The 18,985-nt window shown below is 33.0% G+C and overlaps 2 protein-coding genes and 2 pseudogenes across 2 annotated transcripts; all 4 read right to left on the bottom strand.

Annotated features, from left to right (window-relative positions):
* Positions 1 to 2,323: 2,323 nt before the first annotated feature.
* Positions 2,324 to 4,664, bottom strand: LOC112742222 (peroxidase A2-like; annotated as a pseudogene).
* Positions 4,665 to 6,722: 2,058 nt separating this feature from the next.
* LOC112742224 (peroxidase 53-like) lies at positions 6,723 to 7,709 on the bottom strand. The gene is made up of 4 exons (XM_025791462.1): positions 7,490 to 7,709; positions 7,217 to 7,410; positions 6,966 to 7,131; positions 6,723 to 6,853 (listed from the first exon to the last, which is right to left on the bottom strand). Exons 1-4 carry the CDS (start codon positions 7,707 to 7,709, stop codon positions 6,723 to 6,725), a joined length of 711 nt encoding a protein of 236 aa, XP_025647247.1.
* A 2,056-nt stretch (positions 7,710 to 9,765) lies between these two features.
* LOC112742225 (peroxidase 4-like) lies at positions 9,766 to 10,757 on the bottom strand. The gene is made up of 4 exons (XM_025791463.1): positions 10,539 to 10,757; positions 10,266 to 10,457; positions 10,015 to 10,180; positions 9,766 to 9,896 (listed from the first exon to the last, which is right to left on the bottom strand). Exons 1-4 carry the CDS (start codon positions 10,755 to 10,757, stop codon positions 9,766 to 9,768), a joined length of 708 nt encoding a protein of 235 aa, XP_025647248.1.
* A 2,045-nt stretch (positions 10,758 to 12,802) lies between these two features.
* On the bottom strand, positions 12,803 to 13,792 carry LOC112742226 (peroxidase 4-like; annotated as a pseudogene).
* Between the last annotated feature and the right edge of the window lie 5,193 nt (positions 13,793 to 18,985).

Here is an 18,985-nt window from a genome sequence, read left to right on the forward strand (position 1 = left end):
GTATACATGAAGGTGGAAGAGGAAAAATTAGTCAACGATACTATTCTTTGCGTTCTATACGACGTCCACTTTGACCGTTCCACACAGGAGGTTCGTTGTGAGTGTAATCTTTTTGAGAGTTCAGGTGTGTTGTGCTATCACTGTCTTGCAGTTTTCCATTCAAATATAGTGTATAAAGTACCTACCTATTATGTTCTCCCTCGCTGGAGCAAGAACATAAAGCGCAAACATACTTATGTCAAGAGTAGTCACGACGTCAGTCAGTCGGATGAGAGTCATACTGCATTCAGGGGATTATGTGCACACTTCTACAATATTGCTCAAGAGTTTGTCAATGACGACGATGAAACAGCATTGCTGCATGCTGCTCTGGAAGAAACAAGGGCCAAGCTGACCTTGCACTGTGCCAAGAAAAGGTCCGAGAGCATGGCGGACATCCACACCAGCATTGGCTCACAGGGTTCGAATGTTGTTGGTGTAGTCAACATCCAAGGCCCATCAAAGGTCACCACAAAGGGACGCCCAAAGAGTGAGGGGCTCGGCACTGCCCTGGAGAAGTCCTTCAAGAAATCTGCTCGGAGGAAAAACAAGAATGCCTCCTCGGTACAAGTTTGTATCAATATCGACCTTGCACGTTTATTTAGTATAGTATTATACAAGAAGTTAATTTTTGTCATTTTTTGTGTTGTTTAGCAGGTGGTTCGTCCGGAGGCATCTCAAGATATAAACTTTGGTGCTGTTGTTGGCCGGAATGAGCCCCAACAAGTTGGTGGCTTCATGTCTTTGTTAAGCTCCTTCGGCAAAAGTTAGAATATGTTGGACACGGGTGTGCTTGCGTTTATTTTTAATCTCCATGTATATAGGGTTTTGATTGGTATTCATTTATTATCAAGATTAGATGAAGAGGGTGGGTTTATGTTATAAATATATAGTTTTAAGGTTTGTATGCAGTTGTTGCAAGAGTCTATACTTAATTAATTTCAGTGAACCATTTTACTTTTACTGGAATAAACCATTTTAGTTTATTAATTTCAATGAACTAAATTCATAATGATTATACATGATGGTTATTCTTTATACATAGATCCCTTATAGAAATTAATATGCAACTTCGTTTAATGAATATTATTTTACAAAGTCTAATATACGTGTGTAAGTTTGAGAACATTTAATTATAATATATTAAGAAGTAGAATTTCATTTTAGATAGGATTAATTCAAATAAAATAAGCTTGTAGTTGGTTTTGAAACAATTCAATTTAGCTGTTTAAAATATGTTTAATTATTATATTAGTTTTTATATGTGTAACTATTAGTAACATGCATTCCACTCATAGCCATCAACACATAACATTAAAGTAACAGTAATTAATAGTAACAAAAAAAATAATGAAGATTATTGGATATACGTATAGATGTACGTATACTTGCAATAGTGCAGAGTATTAGAATAATTCCAATAATATATATCTTTTGTTTGTTTATTATATACCTGATATTTTTTTAAGTAATAGTTATCACATATCTTAAGGTACCATATTTGGTATGTATCAATCTCAACCTTGCACGTTTATTTGGTATAGTACTATATAAGAAGTTAATTGTTGTCATTTTTTGTGTTGTTTAGCAGGTGGTTCGTCTGGAGGAATCTCAAGATATAAACTTCGGTGATGTTGGCCGGAATGAGCCCTAACAAGTTGGTGGCTTCATGTCTTTGTTAAGCTCCTTCGGCAAAAGTTAGAATATGTTGGACATGGGTGTGCTTGCGTTTATTTTTTATTTCCACGTATATAGGGTTCCGATTGGTATTCATTTATTATCAAGATTAGATGAAGAGGGTGGGTTTATGTTATAAATATTTAGTTTTAAAGTTTGTATGCAGTTGTTGTAAGAGTCTATATTTGATTAATTCCAATGAACCATTTTACTTTTGCTGAAATAAACCATTTTAATTTATTAATTTCAATGAACTGAATACATAATGATTATACATGATGGTTATTCTTTATCTTACAAATAAGGTTATTAAATTTGTTACAAATTACTTTATGCAATAGAATTTGTTATTATAACTGTTTATCGGGAAACGGAATATATTATGTTACCACATATGCATCGAGTTTATCCCGTTCATCTTCTTGTGGTACAGAATGCAAACTTCTTCCTCCCTTTGATTATTCTCCCATTTGGTAATCCTTCCGCACGTTCTATTAACGTCCTCGTGCTAGGTGCAGGGAATGGTGATCTAACTTCCTTTCTCTTGTTTTGTGGTTTATTGCACCGTACAGGTTCAGCTTTGTCCTTCAATAATGAAAAAACCTGATCAACCAATGCATTTTGTGGCCCACAGACAATGTCTAACATCAAACTCCATCCTGTATGATATGAGTATATCCTGTATATTGATTTACCAAACGAGTTAGGAGTAAGAACCGTTACAATTATATATGTTCAAATTTACGCGTGATATATGCGCAAAAGTTTATTAAAGTAACCTCGTTCCATTCATCAAGAGTATGACTTTCAGTATAACTTTCCATGAACTTAATAACATAGATGCCATAATCGGAGCTACAGGCAAATAAAACATTTATGCAATTGGGATGACAAGAATTTTACATAGGGTATTCCACATGACAAAAAAAAAAGACACAAAAGCTGAGTTGTAATTTTATCTCACTTGTTTGGCTGTTTTAGAACATTGGCGTAAGAACGAGATAGGCCGTCTGTAGTCCGGATGTATGCGGGAATTGCAACTTTCGCCATGTCCTCAAACAGTCTCCCCTGGAAATCAAGGAACGATATAGTAGAATAATGTGCTATAGAATTAGCTATTATAACTGTCTATCGGGAAAGGAAATATATTATGTTATCACATATGCATCGAGTTTATCATGTTCATCACCTTGTGGTACGGAATGAAAACTGTCGATTATCACTAGGCGATTTGCATTCACCTCAAATGCATACACCCACCAATGGCCCCTCCAAAAACTAGGAATTAACCACTGCAGCAAACTGTACGCAAGATTGAATATGTCTCTTAGAAAAAACAAGTCAACTACCTCGACCATGAAAGAACGAGAACATCATCGAATCAGATAACAGTCACAACATAATTTTGTGCAATCGAACTCCAACAATTATTTAAACATATTATCGAGTGATACACGTGATTATCCCAATTTGGTTTTCTCATTTTCTACTTTGTTGTTTGTACCAAGAAAAATATGAATAAAAAACCTAGTTAACTAATTACGAAGACACGTAATGCCTTAAGCAACTATTTACTAGGTCTAGGAGACCTACCCAACCCACTAAAAATTGATAAATGATAATGCTGATTTGAGTGAAAACAAAAACAAATTAAAAAAAAATATTTTATTGATATGATAATATTTTTTCTTATTACACTTTACAAAGTTAAACTAACACTTTGCATTTTTATTTACATTTAGTTTTTCTAAATATTAAGAAAATTATAATGATTTTTTATAATTCATTGTTAAACAACAAGGACTTCGATCATACTCATCTTGATCATTGAGGCTTTAAAAGCCTCAAAGAAAAGTGTCTGATTGGAAGCTAAGAAATTAACTACATTAGTTGTTGGGGCACCCCTTGTATTGAATAGCACTTCATCGCTGTTAAATTGTGCATTACCACGTTGAATATTTATTAATAATTATTATTAAACGCAGTAGGGGTTATCGGGTCCAAGTTTGTAATATTTTCCCCAGGTGACCCATCATTTGTGCAGTTTGGAAGGCGGGAAAGTACACATCGTCCTTGACCGATTGTATGAGCACTGAAGTGGAAAAAAATATATTAGAAACATAAACTAACAAATAATTAAAACAGTTACAAGCTCATAACCATAATCAAATTTCAAAATTCAAAAGAAAGGATGAATGATGGACCTGAGAGTGCCACTAAATCATTAACATCGAGATCTTTCTTCTCAAATTTGTAAATCAGTTGAGGGAGGTTGGAGGTTGGACCCAGAATATCCGAAGTTGTCAGGTCGAAGTTTGCTGTTATATTATCCCTTTTTCCTAATGGAACTTGCAAATTTGGAACTTTAAACTGCCAAATAAATATAGTTAAAAGAGAAATGAATTTTGCACAATAATCAATTCAGATGCACATGCAAATTAGAAAGAAATTTTACTATCTCAGAAGATATTTCGGCTGCAAGTGCAAGAATGTCAACACAGGAAACAACACCAGGACAAGTTTTTTCAATCTTTTTCTTAATCAAATTCACAACATCCAATCTTCGAACGGAGTTGATATTTGGAGGTGCAAGTTGTTCACTCCTTATGGCAGCTGTATCATTCAATAGAATTGAAGCATCACATCCCTACATACATACATATACATGCATTAGAATGGTTCCCCAATTATTTATAGTAATAACATAGAAATAAACAAAATTGTATACTTACTTGTACAAAACAATCATGGTAGGCAAGTCTGATCAAACTAGCAAACAATCGCTTATCTTTTGCAGGCCCTTTGGAGACATTGTAAAGAACTTGATGAACAATTGAATGAAGAGAAGAACAAGTACGTTTATAGAAAAGAGAATCTAATTGTGCTCTAAGAGTTGGAGGCACAATACAGAGAACCAGAGACAATAAGAAAACATAGAGGAGCTTCATCGTGTATATGATATAGAATGTTTGCGTGCTTGCTCTGATATAGAATGTTTGCCAATTAATTAAAGAGGATTTGGAAATTTTAACAGGTTTAATTATAAATAATACCTTCGTATAAATAGTGAAATAAACATTAGGTGTTAAGTTAGAGAAAACCAAAAGACCCTTGTATGACTAAAATTCTAGAAGTATCATTGTACGATAATTGAAGCTAAAAAGACATAGATCCCTTATAGAAATTAATATGCAACTTCATTTAATGAATATTATTTTACAAAGTCTATATACGTGTGTAAGTTTGAGAACGTTTAATTATAATATATTAAGAAATAGAATTTCATTTTAGATAGGATTAATTCAAATAAAATAAGCTTATAGTTGGTTTTGAAACAATTCAATATACCTGTTTAAAATATGTTTAATTATTATATTAGTTTTTATATTTGTAACTATTAGTAACATGCATTCCACTCATAGCCATCAACACATAACATTAAAATAACAGTAATTAATAGTAACAAAAACAAAATAATGAAGATTATTGGATATACGTATAGATGTACGTATACTTGCAATAATGCAGAGTATTAGAATAATTTCAATAATATATATATATTTTGTTTGTTTATTATATACATGATATTTTTTTAAGTAATAGTTATCACATATCTTAAGGTACCATATTTGGTATGTATCAATCTCGACCTTGCACGTTTATTTGGTATAGTACTATGCAAGAAGTTAAATGTTGTCATTCTTTGTGTTGTTTAGCAGGTGGTTCATTTGAAGGCATCTCAAGATATAAACTTCGGTGATGTTGTTGGCCGGAATGAGCCCCAACAAGTTGGTGGCTTCTTGTTTTTGTTAAGCTTCTTCGGCAAAAGTTAGAATATTTTGGACATGGGTGTGCTTGCGTTTATTTTTTATTTCCACGTATATAGGGTTTCGATTGGTATTCATTTATTATAAAGATTAGATGAAGAGGGTGGGTTTATGTTATAAATATTTAGTTTTAAAGTTTGTATGCAGTTGTTGTAAGAGTCTATACTTGATTAATTCTAATGAACCATATAACTTTTGCCAGAATAAACCATTTTAGTTTATTAATTTCAATGAACTGAATGCATAATGATTATACATGATGGTTATTCTTTATCTTACAAGTAAGGTTATTAAATTTGTTACAAATTACTTTATGCTATAGAATTAGCTATTATAACTGTCTATTGGGAAAGGGAATATATTGTGTTACCACATATGCATCGAGTTTATCCCGTTCATCATTTTGTGGTACAGAATGCAAATTGTCGATTATCATTAGGCGCTTCACTTTCACCTCAAATGCATACACCCACCAATGGCCCCTCCAAAAATTAGGAATTAACCACTGCAACAAAACTATATGCAAGATTGAATATGTCTCTTAGAAAAAACAATTCAACTACCTCGACCATGAAAGAACGAGAACATCATCGAATCAGATAACAGTCACAACATAATTTTGTGCAATCGAACTCCAACAATTATTTAAACATATTATCGAGTGATACACTTGATTAACCCAATTTGGTTTGTACATTTTCTACTTTGTTTTTTGTACCAAGAAAAATATGAATAAAAAACCTAGTTTACTGATTATGAAGACACGGAATGTCTTAAGTAACTATTTATTAGGTCTAGGAGACCCACCCAACCCACTATAAATTGATAAATGATAATGATAATTTGACTGTAAACAAAAACAAATTAAAAAAAATATTATATTGATATGATAATATTTTTCCTTATTACACTTTGCAAAGTTAAACTAACACTTGGTATTTTTATTTACATTTACTTAGTTTTTCTAAATATTAAGAAAATTACAATGATTTCTTATAATTCGTTGTTAACCAACAAGGATTTCGATCATACTCATCTTGATCATTGTGGCTTTAAAAGCCTCAAAGAAAAGTATCTGATTGGAAGCCAAGAGATTGACTGCATTAATTATTGGGGCACCCCTTGTGTTGAAAAGCACTTCATCGCTGTTAAATCGTGCATTACCACATTGAATATTTATTAATAATTATTATCAAATGCAATAGGGGTTATCGAGTCCAAGTTTGTGATATTTTTCCTAGGTGACCCATCATTTGTGTAATTTGGAAGGCGAAAAAGTACACATCGTCCTTGGTCGATTATATGAGCACCTGAAGTGGAAAAAAATATATTAGAAATATAAACTAACAAACAATTAAAACAGTCACAAGCTCATTACCATAATCAAATTTTAAAATTCAAAAAAAAGGTTGAAGGTTGGACCTGAGAGTGCCACTAAATCATTAACATCGAGTCCCTTCTTCTCAAATTTGGAAATCAGTTGAGGGAGGTTGGAGGTTGGACCTAGAATATTCGAAGTTGCTAGGTCAAAGTTTGTTGTTATACTATCCTTTCTTCCTAATGGAACTTGCCAATTTGGACCTTTTGACTGCCAAATAAATATAGTTAAAAGAGAAATAAATACTACACAATAATCTATTCAGATGCACATGCAAATTAGAAAAAAATTTTACCATCTCAGAAGACATTTCGGTTGCAAGTGCAAGAATGTCAACACAGGAAACAACACCAGGACAAATTTTCTCAATCTTTTTCTTAATCAAATTCACAACATCCAATCTTCGGATGGAGTTGATAGTTGGAGGTGCAAGTTGTTCACACTTTATGGCAGCTGTATCATTCAATAGAATTGAAGCATCACATCCATCTATACATACATATACATGCATTAGAATGGTTCCCCAATAATTTATAGTAATAAAATTGAAATAAAGAAAATGGTATACTTACTTGTACAAAACAATCATGGAAGTGAAGTCTGATCAAACTCGCAAACAACCGCTTATCTTTTGCAGGCCCTTTGGAAATATGGTGAAGAACTTGATGAACAGTTGAATGAAGGGGAAGACAAGTATGTTTATAAAAAAGAGGACCTAGTTGTGCTATAAGAGTAGAAGATACAACACAGAGAACCAGAGACAATAAGAAAACACAAAGGAACTTCATAAGGTATATGATATAGAATGTTTGCGTGCTTGCTCTGATATAGAATGTTTGCCAATTAATTAAAGAGGATTTGAAAATTTTAACAGGTTTAATTATAAATAATACCTTCATATAAAGAGTGAAATAAACATTAGGTGTTAAGTTAGAGAAAACCAAAAGACCATTGTATGAGTAAAATTCTAAAAGTATCATTGTATGATTATTGTGGCTAAAATGACATAGATCCCTTATAGAAATTAATATGCAACTTCGTTTAATGAATATTATTTTACAAAGTCTAATATACGTGTCTAAGTTTGAGAACGTTTAATTATAATATATTAAGAAGTAGAATTTCATTTTAGATAGGATTAATTCAAATAAAATAAGCTTGTAGTTGGTTTTGAAACAATTCAATTTAGCTGTTTAAAATATGTTTAATTATTATATTAGTTTTTATATGTGTAACTATTAGTAACATGCATTCCACTCATAGCCATCAACACATAACATTAAAGTAACAGTAATTAATAGTAACAAAAAAAAATAATGAAGATTATTGGATATACGTATAGATGTACGTATACTTGCAATAATGCAGAGTATTAGAATAATTCCAATAATATATATCTTTTGTTTGTTTATTATATACCTGATATTTTTTTAAGTAATAGTTATCACATATCGTAAGGTACCATATTTGGTATGTATCAATCTCGATCTTGCACGTTTATTTAATATAGTACTATGTAAGAAGTTAATTGTTGTCATTTTTTGTGTTGTTTAGCAGGTGGGTCGTTTGAAGGAATCTCAAGATATAAACTTCGGTGATGTTGTTGGCCGGAATGAGCCCTAACAAGTTGGTGGTTTCATGTCTTTGTTAAGCTCCTTCGGCAAAAGTTAGAATATGTTGGACATGGGTGTGCTTGCGTTTATTTTTGATTTCCACGTATATAGGCTTCCGATTGGTATTCATTTATTATCAAGATTAGATGAAGAGGGTGGGTTTATGTTATAAATATTTAGTTTTAAAGTTTGTATGCAGTTGTTGTAAGAGTCTATATTTGATTAATTCCAATGAACCATTTTACTTTTGCTGGAATAAACCATTTTAATTTATTAATTTCAATGAACTGAATACATAACGATTATACATGAAGGTTATTCTTTATCTTACAAGTAAGGTTATTAAATTTGTTACAAATTACTTTATGCAATAGAATTTGTTATTATAACTGTCTATCGGGAAAATGGAATATATTATGTTATCACATATGCATTGAGTTTATCCCGTTCATAATCTTGTGGTATAGAATGCAAACTGTCGATTATCACTAGGCGCTTTGCATTCACCTCAAATGCATACACCCACCAATGGCCTCTCCAAAAATTAGGAATTAACCACTGCATCAAACTATACGCAAGATTGAATATGTCTCTTAGAAAAAACAAGTCAACTACCTCGACCATGAAAGAACGAGAACATCATCGAGTCAGAAAACAGTCACAACGTAATTCTGTGCAATCGAACTCCAAGAATTATTTAAACATATTATCGAGTGATACACTTGATTAACCCAATTTGGTTTGCACATTTTCTACTTTGTTGTTTGTACCAAGAAAAATATGAATAATAAACCTAGTTTACTGATTATGAAGACTCGGAATGCCTTAAGCAACTATTTAATAGGTCTAGAAGACCCACCCAACCTACTATAAATTGATGAATACTAATGCTGATTTGATTGAAAGCAAAAAAAAATTAAAAAAATATTATATTGTTATGATAATATTTTTTCTTATTACACTTTGCAAAGTTAAACTAACACTTTGCATTTTTTATTTACATTTACTTAGTTTTTCTAAGTATTAAGAAAATTATAATGAATTCTTATAATTCGTTGTTAACCAACAAGGACTTCGATCATGCTCATCTTGATCGTTGAGGCTTTAAAAGCCTTAAAGAAAAGTGTCTGATTGGAAGCCAAGAGATTGACTGCATTAATTGTTGGGGCACCTCTTGTGTTGAACAGCACTTCATCAATGTTAAATCGTGTACTACTGCGTTGAATATTTATTAATAATTATTATCAAACGTAGTAGGAGTTATCGGGTCCAAGTTTGCGATATTTTTCCCAAGTGACCCATCATTTGTGCAGTTTGGAAGGTCGGAAAGTACACATCGTACTTGGTCGATTATATGAGCACCTGAAGTAGAAAAAAAATATTAGAAACATAAACTAACAAACAATTAAAATAGTCACAAGCTCATTACCATAATCAAATTTCAAATTTCAAAATTCAAAAGAAAGGTTGAAGGTTGGACCTGAGAGTGCCACTAAATCATTAACATCGAAACCCTTCTTCTCAAATTTGGAAATCAGCTGAGGGAGGTTGGAGGTTTGACCTGGAATATTCGAAGTTGCAAGGTCAAAGTTTGTTGTTATACTATCCCTTCTTCCTAATGAAACTTGCCAATTTGGACCTTTTGACTGCCAAATAAATATAGTTAAAAGAAAAATAAATACTGCACAATAATCTATTCAGATGCACATGCAAATTAGAAAAAAATTTTACCATCTCAGAAGACATTTCAGTTGCAAGTGCAAGAATGTCAACACAGGAAACAACACCAGGACAAATTTTTTCAATCTTTTTCTTAATCAAATTCACAACATCCAATCTTCGGATGGAGTTGATAGTTGGAAGTGCAAGTTGTTCACACTTTATGGCAGCTGTATCATTCAATAGAATTGAAGCATCACATCCATACATACATATACATGCATTAGAATGGTTCCCCGATAATTTATAGTAATAACATTGAAATAAAGAAAATGGTATACTTACTTGTACAAAACAATCATGGAAGTGAAGTCTGATCAAACTCGCAAACAACCGCTTATCTTTTGCAGGCCCTTTGGAAACATGGTGAAGAACTTGATGAACAGCTGAATGAAGGGGAGGACAAGTATGTTTATAAAAAAGAGGATCTAATTGTGCTCTAAGAGTAGAAGGCACAACACAGAGAACCAGAGACAATAAGAAAACACAGAGGAACTTCATCATGTATATGATATAGAATGTTTGCGTGCTTGCTCTGATCTAGAATGTTTGCCAATTAATTAAAGAGGATTTGGAAATTTTAACATGTTTAATTATAAATAATACCTTCGTATAAATAGTGAAATAAACATTAGGTGTTAAGTTAGAGAAAACCAAAAGACCCTTGTATGACTAAAATTCTAGAAGTATCATTGTACGATAACTGTGGCTAAAAAGACATAGATCCCTTATAGAAATTAATATGCAACTTCGTTTAATGAATATTATTTTACAAAGTCTATATACGTGTGTAAGTTTGAGAACGTTTAATTATAATATATTAAGAAGTAGAATTTCATTTTATATAGGATTAATTCAAATAAAATAAGCTTGTAGTTGGTTTTGAAACAATTCAATTTAACTGTTTAAAATATGTTTAATTAGTATATTAGTTTTTATGTGTGTAACTATTAGTAACATGCATTCTACTCATAGCCATCAACATATAACATTAAAGTAACAGTAATTAATAGTAACAAAAACAAAATAATGAAGATTATTGGATATACGTATAGATGTACGTATACTTGCAATAATGCAGAGTATTAGAATAATTCCAATAATATATCTTTTGTTTGTTTATTATATACCTGATATTTTTTTAAGTAATAGTTATCACATATCTTAAGGTACCATATTTGGTATGTATCAATCTCGACCTTGCACGATTATTTGGTATAGTACTATGCCATAAGTGAATTGTTGTCATTTTTTGTGTTGTTTAGCCGGTGGTTCGTCTGGAAGCATCTCAAGATGTAAACTTCAGTGATGTTGTTGGCCGGAATGAGCCCTAACAAGTTGGTGGCTTCATGTCTTTGTTAAACTCCTTCGGCAAAAGTTAGAATATGATGGACATGGGTGTGGTTGCGTTTATTTTTGATTTCCACGTATATAGGGTTCCGATTGGTATTCATTTATTATCAAGATTAGATGAAGAGGGTGAGTTTATGTTACAAATATTTAGTTTTAAAGTTTGTATGCAGTTGATGTAAGAGTCTATACTTGATTAATTCCAATGAACCATTTTACTTTTACTGGAATAAACCATTTTAATTTATTAATTTCAATGAACTGATTGCATAATGATTATACATGATGGTTATTCTTTATCTTACAAGGTTATTAAATTTGTTACAAATTACTTTATGCTATAGAATTAGCTATTATAACTGTCTATCGGGAAAGGGAATATATTGTGTTACCACATATGCGTCGAGTTTATCCCGTTCATCATCTTGTGGTATTGAATGCAAACTGTCGATTATCATTAGGCACTTCGCATTCACCTCAAATGCATACACCCACCAATGGACCCTCCAAAAATTAGGAATTAACCAATGCAGCAAACTATACGCAAGATTGAATATGTCTCTTAGAAAAAACAAGTCAACTACCTCGACCATGAAAGAACGAGAACATCATCGAATCAGATAACAGTCACAACACAATTCTAGGCAATCGAACTCCAATAATTATTTAAACATATTATCGAGTGATACACTTGATTAACCCAATTTGGTTTGCACATTTTCTACTTTGTTGTTTGTACTAAAAAAATATGCATAAAAAACCTAGTTTACTGATTATGAAGACACGGAATGTCTTAAGTAACTATTTACTAGGTCTAGGAGACCCACCCAACCCACTATAAATTGATAAATGATAATGATAATTTGACTGTAAACAAAAACAAATTAAAAAAAATATTATATTGATATGATAATATTTTTCCTTATTACACTTTGCAAAGTTAAACTAACACTTGGCATTTTTATTTACATTTACTTAGTTTTTCTAAATATTAAGAAAATTACAATGATTTCTTATAATTCATTGTTAACCAGCAAGGACTTCGATCATACTCATCTTGATCATTGAGGCTTTAAAAGCCTCAAAGAAAAGTGTCTGATTGGAAGCCAAGAGATTGACTGCATTAATTGTTGGAGCATCCCTTGTGTTGAACAGTACTTCATCGCTATTAAATCGTGCATTACCACATTGAATATTTATTAATAATTATTATCAAATACAGTAGGGGTTATCGGGTCCAAGTTTGTGATATTTTTCCCAGGTGACCCATCATTTGTGCAGTTTGGAAGGTGGAAAAGTACACATCGTACTTGGTCAATTATATGAGCACCTGAAGTGAAAAAAAATATATTAGAAACATAAACTAACAAATAATTAAAACAGTCACAAGCTCATTACCATAATCAAATTTCAAAATTCAAAAGAAAGGTTTAAAGATGGACCTGAGAGTGCTACTAAATCATTAACATCGAGACCCTTCTTCTCAAATTTGGAATTCAGTTGAGGGAGGTTGGAGGTTGGACCTGGAATATTTGAAGTTTCCAGGTCGAAGTTTGTTGTTATACTATCCTTTCTTCCTAATGGATCTTGCCAATTTGGACCTTTTGACTGCCAAATAAATATAGTTAAAAGAGAAATGAATTTTGCACAATAATCAAGTCAGATGCACATGCAAATGAGAAAGAAAATTTACCATCTCAGAAGACATTTCGGTTATAAGTGCAAGAATGTCAACACAGGAAACAACACGAGGACAAATTTTTTCAATCTTTTTCTTAATCAAATTCACAACATCCAATCTTCGGATGGAGTTGATATTTGGAGGTGCAAGTTGTTCACCCTTTATGGCAGCTGTATCATTCAATAGAATTGAAGCATCACATCCCTACATATATACATATACATGCATTAGAATGGTTCCCCAATAATTTATAGTAATAACATAGAAATAAATAAAATTGTATACTTACTTGTATAAAACAATCATGGAAGTAAAGTCTGATCAAACTAGCAAACAACCGCTTATCTTTTACAGGCCCTTTGGAGACATTGTGAAGAACTTAATGAATAGTTGAATGAAGGGGAGGACAAGTATGTTTATAAAAAGGAGGATCTAATTGTGCTCTAAGAGTAGGAGGCACAACACAGAGAACCAGAGAAAATAGGAAAATACAGAGGAACTTCATCATGTATATGATATAGAATGTTTGCGTGCTTGCTCTTATATAGAATGTTTGCCAATTAATTAAAGAGAATTTGGAAATTTTAACAGTTTTAATTATAAATAATACGTTCGTATAAAGAGTGAAATAAACATTAGGTGTTAAGTTAGAAAAAACCAAAAGACCCTTGTATGACTAAAATTCTAGAAGTATCATTGTACGATAATTGTGGCTAAAAAGACATAGATCCCTTATAGAAATTAATATGCAACTTTGTTTAATGAATATTATTTTACAAATTCTAATATACATGTGCAAGTTTGAGAACGATTAATTATAATATATTAAGAAGTATAATTTCATTTTAGATAGGATTAATTCAAATAAAATAAGCTTGTAGTTGGTTTTGAAATAATTCAATTAGCTGTTTAAAATATGTTTAATTATTATATTAGTTTTTATGTGTGTAACTATTAGTAACATGCATTCCACTCATAGCCATCAACACATAACATTAAAGTAACAGTAATTAATAGTAACAAAAACAAAATAATGAAGGTTATTGGATATACGTATAGATGTACGTATACTTGCAATAATGCAGAGTATTAGAATAATTTGAATAATATATATCTTTTGTTTGTTTATTATATACCTGATATTTTTTTAAGTAATAGTTATCACATATCTTAAGGTACCATATTTGGTATGTATCAATCTCGACCTTGCACGTTTACTTGGTATAGTTCTGTGCAAGAAGTTAATTGTTGTCATTTTTTGTGTTGTTTAGCAGGTGGTTCGTCCGGAAGCATCTCAAGATATAAACTTCGGTGATGTTGTTGGCCATGAATGAGCCCCAACAAGTTGGTGGCTTCATGTCTTTGTTAAGCTCCTTCGACAAAAGTTAGAATATGTTGGACATGGGTGTGCTTGCGTTTATTTTTTATTTCCATGTATATAGGGTTCCGATTGATATTCATTTATTATCAAGATTAGATGAAGAGGGTGAGTTTATGTTATAAATATATAGTTTTAAGGTTTGTCTGCAGTTGTTGTAAGAGTCTATACTTGATTAATTCCAATGAACCATTTTACTTTTGCCGGAATAAACCATTTTAGTTTATTAATTTCAATGAATTGAATGCATAATGAATATACATGATGGTTATTCTTTATCTTACAGGTAAGGTTATTAAATTTGTTTCAAATTACTTTATGCTATACTACATAGTCATTCGGTACATAGCTGGTCGTTTTAGATAGTGACTACATGGTTATCTTTATTCAGATACGTTGGATGTTCATTTCTGTATGTGATTGGATGTTCACTTTTGTTGTGAACGTGGATGGTTATACTTGGGTGCTTAGTACTATTTGATGCTTGCTGGTTATGCTTTATCTGACTATCATGGTTATCAAATTTGTTACAAGTTTCAAAATGTTATTTTACATGGTCATTTGGTATGTAGCTGGTCGTTTTAGAATGTAATTACATTGTTATTTTTACATAGTTACATTGGATGTTCGTTTTCGTATGATATTGGATGTTCATTTTCTCAGTATTTCTAGATGGTTATTCTTCGGGTAATTGAACCTATACTACGTGTAGCATGCATTCGAAATGAATCACTGGATCTTGTGTCAACACCAGTGATCATGATGTCAACACTTAACATATTCAAGTCAAATTTGAAATACGAAAGAGATAAAATGCATACTCCCACCAATGGCCCCTCCAAAAATTAGGAATTAACCATTGCAGCAAATAGTACACAAGATTGAATATGTCTCCTAGAAAAAACAAGTCAACTACCTGGACCATGAAAGAACATGAACATCATCGAATCAGATGACAGTCATAACATAATTCTGTGCGATCGAACTCCAACAATTATTTAAACATATTATCGAGTGATACACTTGATTAACCCAATTTTTTTTGCACATTTTCTACTTTGTTGTTTGTACCAAGAAAAATATGAATAAAAAACCTAGTTTACTGATCATGAAGACACAGGATGTCTTAAGCAACTATTTACTAGGTATAGGAGACCCACCCAACCCACTATGAATGTAACCACCAGCAAAGAAGAGTAGATTCAATCAACGCAATAACATGGCACACCTGAAGAGCAATATATACAGATAAAAACAACCATCTTAATAGTATGAAATAGTAACCATCCGTTTCATATGAACCATAGAATAAATATTTGATTCACATATTCTTACCTAAATCTTAGCTAAAAAAAGGACACGCATAAACCAGCACCTGATTCAAACAGGCTATAAATATTGTAAGACAAAATAGGAGTCTCTAAGAGTCAAACTGTAACACCCCAATTACCCTAAGCCGTACCTCTAGCCGTAAGGCAAAGGTTAATCAGAGGTTACGACAATTCTAAGGCTTATACATATTTATATAGAAAGAAATAGTATATTCTAGAAGCCTGATGAAGCATTTAGCTCAAAAATAGGATTTGGAAAGCGCATATCGTGCTAGCAAAGCTAATAACATAAAACACAAGGTACAGATAAGATGTATCAAAATATAATAGTATAATATAATAAGAATCTAGCCATGACTTGCGGAGTTTAAGCCGGCTAGCCATATATAGACAACAAGAAGACTGTAGTTCAAAAGGGCTTATACAAGTTTTGTTCTCTCAAATAAAATCCTCTAGGCAGAACAAAATACAAAAGTGAGAGTACAAGATAAAATAACTAAGAAGACAAAAAAATAGAATAAGATCCTCCGCTCTGCTACCATCACCCAACGCACTGCGGTGGGTCGCGTCCTGCATCTGAAAAACAACAACAACGTATGGAATGAGAATTGGAGGTTCTCAGTATGGTAACAGTGCCCAATGATGTAATATGTAAGGCTCTGGGATGCCGAAGGCAATCCTAGAACTTCACACCACATATGGATATTCAAGCTTAGAACAAAATAAATAAATATATAACGAACTTAAACCATAAACCGGGTTATCTAAACTTAGGGGAATTCTAACTAATACTAATCACACCGCTGTATCCCACAGCCCTCACCAATCTAATCTCCACGCAATCCCTTAGCCCCCGCCTACCTAACCTCCTCAGCTCCAGACAAACACAATTAATGCAAACAGGTAAAACCTAGATAATAATTTTCATATACAACAAGTAGTTCAAGGAGCAAGTAGGCATGTTATACAATTAGGCAAACTCAAGTAAACAAAGCAAGCAAGCATATAGAAGATGCACAAGATAAATGTCTGTCCTATTGGCTGTGATATCACATGTCGGTTAATGCCAGACCCGACAGAAAATCCGGTCGACAACTCCCGAATTAGTCTCTCTATTGCGCATAAAGAGGAAAATTCCGAGGGAGAGTGCCCTACCACCTTCTCCTTTCAGAGAGAAATATTCCGAGGGAGCGTGCCCTACCACCTTCCTCTGGTTGTCGCATGATTCCGTGGATTAGTGCCCTACCACCTTGCAATTTGAGAGAAATCGCATTTTCAGGAGGAATAATTCCGAGGGATGAGTGCCCAACGACCTTCTCCTGTCAGAGGAAAATGTTCCGAGGGAGAGTGCCCTACCACCTTCCTCTGGTTGCGAGAAATATGAGTGAGAAGCCTAGCTTCAACTCTCACATCCGAACGTAGGCGGGATACTGCCACAACCCCTACGACGGAGAACAATACAAATTGTAATCACATATTCATTCTCAGAGGCCACTCCTCTTAACACTTCCACTCATACTCCTCACATCCATCATCAAGTCATAAGTTCCATTCCGAACTCTTAGTTCATCAATCTCTCAATTCGTTATCATCAATCACCCAGTTCACCACTTTTCCTTGTCTCCCAACTAACTCATCCTCAATACACCAGAAACCTAAACCTCTATTTTCTATCCTTTCAAAAGAAAACCCAACTTAAACCCCTAGGACCTTTCCCATATTCCCATACTCAAAAGTAGGCCCAAAAGCTTTAAAATGGTGTTATAGAAGCTCACAACCTTGTTAGGAAGGTGAAATAGTTGAAAACAAAGTAAAATTTGAAAAACAGGGCGGGCGTGTCCGGACAGGGGTGTGCGTACGCACAAGTGCCAAAACACAAAAGGTCTGTTCACTCGCACAACCTGTGCCAGTGCCCCCAACAGACAGTTCTCCTCAACGTGTGCGTCCGCACAGGTTGAAATTCTTCCTTAGATATGCGCGCGCACCAGCTGTGCTAGTGCTGCCATCAGAACACACTTCCCTGCCTGTGCGTGCATACAAGTTTATGTGCGTCCGCACAGGTCAAAATTCTCGCAGGGTGTGCGTGCGCACAAGGCTGTGCGTCCGCACATATCAGAAAACTCAGAATTCTGCAACTTTGCAGAATTTCCAGTTTTCAACACCAGATTTTGAATGATCATAACTTCCTCTACAAAATTCTAAATTTCCCAAAATTTAAATCGATTTAAAAGGGTTTTCAAAGATCTTTAATTTTAAACCATTTGCAACCAATTTTGGAAACCGAGGCAAAAGTTATGATCAAGCAAAGTTCATCAAAATTCCACTTTTACCCAAAACCTCATAACCTCAATTTTGAACCAACTTTCCATTCAAAACCAAATCAAAACCTTCCCAATCATCACAAACCACTACCATACATAACACCTTACCTCTTCATATCATTCTCCTTAATTTCACTTAAATTACTCAACCATTATACCATATCTCACTACCAAATTCATAATTTCCAACTTAATCATAAATTCACACTCATAATCATCATCAACCAGCCACAACCTCAACAATCAACACAAATCTCAACATTCATCATCAACCTTCATATAATCGTTATCATTATTATTCCAATTCTTTCTACACAACACTACTACCACATTAATATCCATCATTATTCGTCCACAATGACAACAACACTCCTCAAATACAATAATTCACACACTCATCAATAATCAATATTTTTAACAACATCAACAATAATTCTCATCCATATTCATCACACATCATACTCCAACACATAGATTTCCCTCAATCTCATCATCAAACATATATCGCAAACATCAATATATTCAATCCTATCTTAGGATCCACTAGCCTAAGTGTCCAGAAACATTACATATTACATAAAGGAAATCGAAACCATACCTTGGCCTATTCCCAAACGCTCCAAACACCAAAACGAAACCACCAAACTTGGTCCAAAGCCTCAACGAACTCC

The sequence above is a fragment of the Arachis hypogaea genome, chromosome 14 (genome assembly GCF_003086295.3).
Source record: "Arachis hypogaea cultivar Tifrunner chromosome 14, arahy.Tifrunner.gnm2.J5K5, whole genome shotgun sequence".
NCBI classification, from domain to species: domain Eukaryota; kingdom Viridiplantae; phylum Streptophyta; class Magnoliopsida; order Fabales; family Fabaceae; genus Arachis; species Arachis hypogaea.

What these genes read in the sequence shown, in the direction of transcription:
- LOC112742225 (XM_025791463.1), bottom strand. Translation starts at nt 10,757, where the DNA reads ATGATGAAGTTCCTCTGTGTTTTCTTATTGTCTCTGGTTCTCTGTGTT. An exon ending in TCCATGATTGTTTTGTACAA is followed by an intron (nt 10,458 to 10,538) that starts GTAAGTATACCA and finishes ATATGTATGTAT; the next exon opens with GGATGTGATGCTTCAATTCT. An exon ending in CTGAAATGTCTTCTGAGATG is followed by an intron (nt 10,181 to 10,265) that starts GTAAAATTTTTT and finishes TTTATTTGGCAG; the next exon opens with TCAAAAGGTCCAAATTGGCA.
- LOC112742224 (XM_025791462.1), bottom strand. Translation starts at nt 7,709, where the DNA reads ATGAAGTTCCTTTGTGTTTTCTTATTGTCTCTGGTTCTCTGTGTTGTA. An exon ending in TGATTGTTTTGTACAAGTAA is followed by an intron (nt 7,411 to 7,489) that starts GTATACCATTTT and finishes ATGTATGTATAG; the next exon opens with ATGGATGTGATGCTTCAATT. An exon ending in CCGAAATGTCTTCTGAGATG is followed by an intron (nt 7,132 to 7,216) that starts GTAAAATTTTTT and finishes TTTATTTGGCAG; the next exon opens with TCAAAAGGTCCAAATTGGCA.